This window comes from Rhipicephalus microplus, chromosome 8, assembly GCF_043290135.1.
Source record: "Rhipicephalus microplus isolate Deutch F79 chromosome 8, USDA_Rmic, whole genome shotgun sequence".
Taxonomy (NCBI): domain Eukaryota; kingdom Metazoa; phylum Arthropoda; class Arachnida; order Ixodida; family Ixodidae; genus Rhipicephalus; species Rhipicephalus microplus.
In genome coordinates, this window is record NC_134707.1 from 83,525,915 (window position 1) to 83,533,404 (window position 7,490).

The 7,490-nt window shown below is 44.6% G+C and overlaps 1 protein-coding gene across 1 annotated transcript; it reads left to right on the forward strand.

The window, feature by feature from the left end:
* The first annotated feature begins 5,909 nt into the window (after window positions 1-5,909).
* Window positions 5,910-6,984, forward strand: LOC119176848 (uncharacterized). The gene is made up of 2 exons (XM_075870648.1): window positions 5,910-6,080; window positions 6,401-6,984. Exons 1-2 carry the CDS (start codon window positions 5,935-5,937, stop codon window positions 6,555-6,557), a joined length of 303 nt encoding a protein of 100 aa, XP_075726763.1. The 5' UTR covers window positions 5,910-5,934; the 3' UTR covers window positions 6,558-6,984.
* The last annotated feature ends 506 nt before the right edge of the window (window positions 6,985-7,490 follow it).

A 7,490-nucleotide genomic window follows, 5' to 3' on the forward strand; every position in this document is an offset into this window, starting at 1 on the left:
GTGTGCCACGGACAACTCGAGAAGAATGCCGGAAGTGAGAAGGTGAGACAGCTCGCATTCGGCGGGCTGATGCTGCAGTCCGGGCACAAAAACAAGCCCGGTAGGCCAAGTGCCGGCAGCAACTGCGTACGGATAATCCAGGAACCTTCGAAGCAAAGCTAAATTGCCAACGGGAATACAGGTGCTGGTGACGGGCAGATCCTTCACACTATATACGCCGCCAAGTACATTCGCATTGTTAAACGTTTGTAACGTCGTTGCGCCGTCTGCGTGGTGCATGAGTGTGGAAACCAAAGGGGTTTCACCATGCTCTGCTCCAGCAGAGACTACATGCCCTTTTTGAGATTCCTTAACGTCAGATTTACTCGGCATTTTAAACACTGGATTCTTTGTTTCGTACATACGAAGAAATGGTGTGGTAAGACGCTCGCCGCTGGTTCTCGTTTTTTTCCCCTAAGGACAGCGCTAAGGTATCAGATACAATCGCCACGTCTACGCGGAATTCTCCAGCCTTTGTACGTAGTGCCCAAAAACAACTTGCGAGATTGCGTGTGCGAACTCTACAATAAGTGGATGCTTGGCGCTTATACGACGTCCACCGCCCCGCGACAGTTTTTGGTTGAGTGTCGTCAGCAAGGGAATCTTTCACGGAAGATATGTTGCGCAAGTCTTTTCGCAAATGCTGCAGCAGCAACGCATTGGATGGAATGCAGGTCGATGCACTGAGGGACGTAACTATAAAGAGGAATAGACGTCGTCGCTCTCAAGTTTGAACAAGACTTAGTGACAGCACTTTGAGGCCTTCCGGCGTTTAACTAGGTGAAAGTAGTTTCAAAATAAAAAGAAACGTCATATTGCAGCTAGTTGTGCTACGTATTTATCAAGGTAAGGGTGCACGGTAATATTTTGCAATTCTTCAATACATACGGTATATTTGAAATCTAATAAGAGACGCAGATTCTTAGCGAATGCACGGATGCGCAAAAAAAAAGTGGCTGCCAACTCATTTTAACACCCGAGCATGATGGCTGATTTGTTTCGCCAATTTCAATTTTGTGAGGCAAGTGTATCCCTGCCATGGCGTTTTGGAAAGGCTGACTCATTATAGACTCGCTAAATTGTGTCCGGCACTGTGGTATCGTGCGGTAAAAAAAACGGTTAGCTAGAAAAATATCTGATTTGGGGTTGAAATGAAGCGTGCTACACTGACGACTGCATGAACGTGTCGCGTGTGGTCGTTTGCTGCGTCAGCGCGACCGCAGCGCCAGCCTTTCCAGTGGTTGCCCTCACCAGAACTCGTTTGGCCAACCAGCTCCTGTTCCGACAGCGAGAGTGGGCCTCATTGGCGGGCGCTGTTGGTGACGTCACTGCTTGAGTTAAAGGAGAGAGAGACAAGAGCTCAGTCGGCTGCTGGCTTCGGCATTGAACGCACGTGCGCTACGTTGGGAGGAAAAAAAAGTATTGCTTCCCGTAAGTACACCGCTTTATCGTCATGCCCGCCAACCGTGCCCCGACTATAATAATAATAATAATAATACGTTTATTTCATCATCATTGTGTACATGATGACAGGGGCCCGCAGTAAAAGCTGCAAAATCCGAGGATCGTACAGCTTGACTGAGCTGCTGACCCCTAACTTGGCGAACAGCAAGGATTCACCAAATGTGCATAATATAACACAACCAAATGTGCATAATATAACAGAAAAAGAAAAATGAAAGACACAATACAAGGAAGTACACTTTTAAGGCACAGAAATCGCGAGCAAACAGATAACAGGAATTATGAAAGAAAAAATGATAACAACTCTTTATTTGTCAATGTTTCAAGGGGTGCGTTTTTAGCTGCGAAGCTATTGAGCAGTCGCGGAAGCTGGCTTTCCAGGGTTTGCGTGCCGTAAGTTGTTCTGTATGTTTGAACGTGCCATATATCTGTATTTCTTGTTCTGCATATATGTTTTCGCGGCTCTAGCAGAGCAATCTTACGAAGTAGAAATGTACTATACTTGATTTCACGCTTGAAGGAATGACAAAGACGATACTTATATTATTTAGTTACCCGCACAATTTAGTGTTTGGTAAAAAGTTCGGTTGTTGTGTGCCAGCGAGGAAGGTTTTCCATTACGCGTAAGAAGCTTTTTTGTAGGACGTGTAATTTGTTTAGGTTTTCTTGTGTCGTGGTACCTCAGACTAAGTGACAGTAGTTTAGATGAGAATAAAATATAGACTGATAGATTAGGATCATCACGTTCAGTGGCAGCATCTCACGTTTTCTGTAAACAATGCCTATTATCTGCGACAGCTTGCTACCAAGATAGCTTACATGGTCGTCCCAGGACAGTTTTTGATTTATCATAACTCCTAATGTTTTAATCGATGGCACTATTTCTAGGGGAATACGCTGAAAAAATATATCTCTTGTTAATGTGACTTTTTTGTTTTTTCCTCTAAAGATGGCAACTTTAGTTTTTGAGCTGTGTATCTGTAATGCGTTCTTTCGTGTCCAGTTATCGAGTTTGTCTAGTGCGTCATTTGCTTGTTCTGCAACTCGCCTATATTATCTCCAGCTAGAAATATGCTCGTGTCGTCAGCGTAGCATACAATTTTTGCGAAGGGTGTAGTCTGCACAATATCATTTATAAACATGTTAAAAAGAAACGGGCCCAAAATGCTGCCTTGTGGGACGCCACACTGAACAGGCCGTGTATCGGATGAGAATCCGTTTACAACAACTGCCTGCCTACGGAATTCAAGATAAGATTTTACGAGTGCAGATGCATGTCCACGAAATCCGCAACGCTCTAACTTGCGCAGCAATAGTTCATGGTTTATTAGGTCGAAAGCCTTCGTAAAGTCGACATAGATCCCAATAACTATTTTATTTTTGTCAAGTTCCTTTAGAATGTGTTCTTTTTGTTCCAGTAACGCGAGCTCTGTCGAACAGTGTTTCCTGAAACCAAATTGAGAGTCGCTAATTAGGGAATGCTTAGATTCAAAGCTCACGAAGCGCTTATGAATAACGTTTTCAAACAGTTTTGAAAATATTGGTAGTATAGATATTGGCCTGTAATTTCTCAATTGATTTCTGTCACCCTTTTTATAAATTACTGATACACGCGCAAGCTGCATACCACGAGGAAACACTGCCTTAATGATACACTTGTTGAGAATATGCGTAATGTACGGCGAAATAATGTCAAATATAAACTTAATTGGTTTAACTTGGAATCCATCAATGTCACAAGATGTCGTGTTGTTTAGCGTGTTGAATGTGCCCATCACCTCAGCTTCATCAACCGGGCTAAGAAATAGAGTATTTTCAATCGAGGTAATGTTTAGGAGGTCATTGAATACTTTCGCTTCACTAGAAATGCTTACAAAATGGCGATTAAATTCATTGGCCAGTTCCTGGCCGGATATAGCTTCCCCGTTTAGTACAAGTGTGGAAAGTTCTTTTTCACAACTTTGTTTCCCTAGAATATTGTTGAGCTTTTTCCACGTTAAATCAGTGCGACCCTGGTATGCAACAAACTGATTTGTGTAATAATCTGCTCTAGCTTTTTTAAGTTCCTTGTTGAGGCGATTACGGAGATTCTTAAAGATACGTAAGTCATTCGCATCTTTAGTTTTGATGAACTTGTGATACAAAGTGTTTTTCAACCTAATCTTAGTAAGTAGTTCTTGTGTGATCCATGGCTTCCGAGTTCGGTGGTTGTTCCTCACAACTTTGAATGGAAAACTTGCGCTGTAAATTGGTTTAAGAACATTTATTAACTTGTCGTACGCTATTTCAGGATCATTTTCTTCCAGAATAAAATCCCAGTTTACTTGCGCTACATTTTGCCTAAATATAGAAAGGGCATTTTCAGTGATAGGTTGAAAAGAGCGGGTATTGCTAACATGTTTTTTGAATTCTTTTGTAAAACATAAATAAATCGGTAAGTGGTCACTAATGTCAGCGCTAATTACTCCAGATTTTACCCTTGCTCTGTCTATGTTCGTAATAAACAGATCTAGCAACGTGGAAGAATTTGGCGTGATGCGGGTTGGTAAATCAATGACATTTGAAAACCCATTTGCCTGTAATAACAAGTCGAAACTCCTTTTCGAAACATCATTATTCAACATGTTAATGTTCATGTTCCCGCCACATACTAGGTCCAATCGTTTTTCGCGGCAGTATGAAAGCAGAGATTCGAAGAAACTAATAAATGCTGTGACTGAGCCCTGTGGAGGACGATAACACACTGCAAAAAGGGTGCTTCCTGAACATACAGATAACACTTCATAGTCGCTCGTGCATACTGTGAATAACGGTAGCAAGTCTGGTTCCCAAATATTTTTAAACAGCATACAAACACCTCCCCCGCGACCACTATCGCGGTTTAAAAAAAAATGTTTGGTACATAGGATAACGGATAAGATCACAATCATTTTTCGACCAAGTTTCAGTTACCATAATTACATCCAAAGATGTATCTAACTGTTGCAAAAATAAATTTAGGTGCATTTCTTTATTTCCGAGTGACTGTGCATTAAAATGAACAGATTTGAACGATTTTGCAAAGGCTGGACCAAGCATTTTTGAAAACTGGTTAGGATTAACGTAGGACGTATGGCAAACAGGTGCCATCTGGTGATTCTTTTACACACAAAATCCTAGAAGTACTAGTCAGACATCTAGGTGAGCTTAGTAACATCGCGGAAGTCCGAGATAGGCTTCGTTGGATGCCTCTCCGCCTTTTTTACGAGGATTTTGTTGTTTCTATGCCAGACGTACTTATAGTCGTTTACCTTTGCCCAGTCTTTTACTTCCTTCAACAGTGCTTTACTGCGTTTCGTGAGGTTTTCCAGCACGCGAACTTCTTTGTTCATTTCCGAAATTTTAAGCCGGTTGTCCCACCACGCTTCTCGGACGTTTAGTTTAGTGAAACGACAAATTATTGCGGGAATCTTATCTTGCTTGGATGGCAAACGGGAAACGACGATCTTATTTCCCTGGCTCAAGGGAAGATGCAGAACACCTCGAGCCTGCTTCGCTACGTCTTGCTCGCGGAGAGTTTGAAGATATGGGTCCCGTGTGACGATTCCTCAAGCGACGATTCATCGAGCGATGACTCGTCCAGTGAAGATTCATGGAGCGATGACTCGTCGACTGACGATGGTGCGGATTCGGCACCTGCTGTTTCTGGCGCTGGAGTCGAGGTAGGTAATGCAGAGGCGTCTACTGGATCTGATACCGTCTGTAGGGTTTTACCGTCTGTTTCAGATGACGACGCCGGAACGATGTGAAAGCGTCGCAGACTGGACGACTTCCATGGCGAGTGGCGAGGTGACACGGACGATTTGAATACCCTAGAGCCCAGACCAGGACCAAGCGGCTTTCAGGACGACTCCTCGGAAGAAGACGACGGTGACGTCAAGCCAGTACGCGGGGCGCCCAAGGAGGTTTAAAAAAAACTTCTGGAGTGGAAGCGCCTGCCCTCTGATGACGCCGACGGCCGCCATGTTGCTCCAGGCAAAAAACGTGCCGTCGGTCGTTTGGGCCCCCGCCGTTCGCGCCACTGAACAACAGTTGTCGCGTTTCTCCCTTGTTCTTTTGTTCTGTGCGGATTTTGTGCAGTTCTAAAGGAAGTTGACACGATTCCGGACGTTATGGTGAGCTCGTGTGTCGCCTTCGGCTGCACTAATCGTGCGAAGCAGAAGCCAGGAATCCCTTTTCACGTGTAAGTACGCGGGAAAAAGCGCTTTCAATCGCTTGTCTCCTTCGGAGCGCTACCTCATTCGAGAAGCGCGGTTTCAGCTGAAAACTTACTTTCATTAGCATTTTTCAGCTGGCGAGTAGAAGTTGAATAACCTATTTTGTGCGTGTGGTACCGCAGGTTTCCGAAAGACAAGACGCCGCGTGACGCATGGCAGCGTGCTGTTCGGAGGGATGGCTGGGAGCCTAAGAATGCGGACGTTCTCTGCTCGGAGCACTTTGAAGCCAACTGCTTTGACAGGACGGGCCAAACGACCAGACTGCGACCAGGGAGCATTCCTACCATTTTTCCTGCGTTCCCTGCGCATCTCCAGAAACCAGTGAGTACCATCACGAATGTACATTTTCGTTACGGTAAATAGGCGATAGATTTCCGAATGTGTAGGCACAGTTTCTCGTTTTCTACGTGCTGTTCAAAATCACACCACTCTCTGACAAAGCGCACGTCACGTACACTTACTTGTCCAACTTTTTTTTTTCACTGTGCGTGCATAAATACGGGCACGCTAAACTTCCGCACCGAAACTATAAAAAGATCCCCGAGGTAGTAATCCCGTTTCTAGTCAGTCTAAGCAGTGGGTGGGACCATTATACCCGGCTTCTGAACTTTGGAGCATAACTGATTTTTTTTTTCTTGCAGGCGAAAAGAAAGCGAGAGGCCCCTAAGTGTCGGACTGCGGTGTCACCTGTCGTCAGTGCTGAGGCAGCGGTTGAAATGCCATCTGAGCCTTCTTCGCCGGCGAAGGATTGGTACCGTTCCAAGGCAGAGGAGTCTGCACAAGAGGTTCTCCAACTAAAGAAGAAAATTAAGACACTGCAGCAATCCAAAAGAAGGCTAAGCAAGCGGTGTGATGCGTCAGAAAATTTGATCAAGGAGCTAAAAGAGAGGAAACTTTTGTCAGAAAAAGGCCTTGAGGTCTTTGAAGCAACTTTCTCGCCTGAAATTCAACAGCTTCTTGTCCGAGCCCATGAAAAAACAAACAAGATGTACCCCCCAGAGCTACGTGCATTCGCACTCACTCTGCACTACTACTCTGCGGCAGCGTATGAGTATGTGCGGTCGAAATTTAACAACGCTTTGCCTTCGCAACGTACGTTGCGTGAGTGGTACAAATCTGTAAATGGCGATCCGGGTTTTACCTCTGAGGCTTTTGATTTTATTAAAAATTTAGCCAAAAGCCAGGACAAGCCCCTGATCGCAGCACTCATGATGGATGACATGGCCATCAAAAAGTATGTTCAGCTTGTTGGGAAGAAAGTGGTAGGCTACATCAATCTTGGAACAGGTATCTCCGATGATAGCCTGCCCGAAGCGACAAATGTCTGCGTTTTTATGCTGGTCGGCATGAATATGCGACTAAAAATACCTCTGGGGTATTTCTTCATCGAGTCTCTTTCTGGATCTGAAAGAGCTGCACTAACACAAGAATGTGTGTCGAGAGTCTCGTCAATAGATGTTGAAGTAGCATTATTAACATTTGATGGTGCCGCCTCGAACTTTTTTGGTTGCGTAAGAGGAAAGGGCGGCTATAACATGCTGCTCTGCACTGCTCTCTAGTGAGCTGCCACCACTAACAGCTGTGAAAACAAACGTGGTCTGGTGGCGCCATCGAAAGACGTCTTGAAGATCTGCCACACTGTGGAGAAAGGGCTTCGTGCCCTACAGGTTCAATGTAAGGACCTAAAATCGTTGCATGCCAACAGTGATCGCCTCATGGTAGAGGTGTTAA

What these genes read in the sequence shown, in the direction of transcription:
- LOC119176848 (XM_075870648.1), top strand. Translation starts at nt 5,935, where the DNA reads ATGGCTGGGAGCCTAAGAATGCGGACGTTCTCTGCTCGGAGCACTTTG. An exon ending in CTGCGCATCTCCAGAAACCA is followed by an intron (nt 6,081 to 6,400) that starts GTGAGTACCATC and finishes TTTTTCTTGCAG; the next exon opens with GCGAAAAGAAAGCGAGAGGC.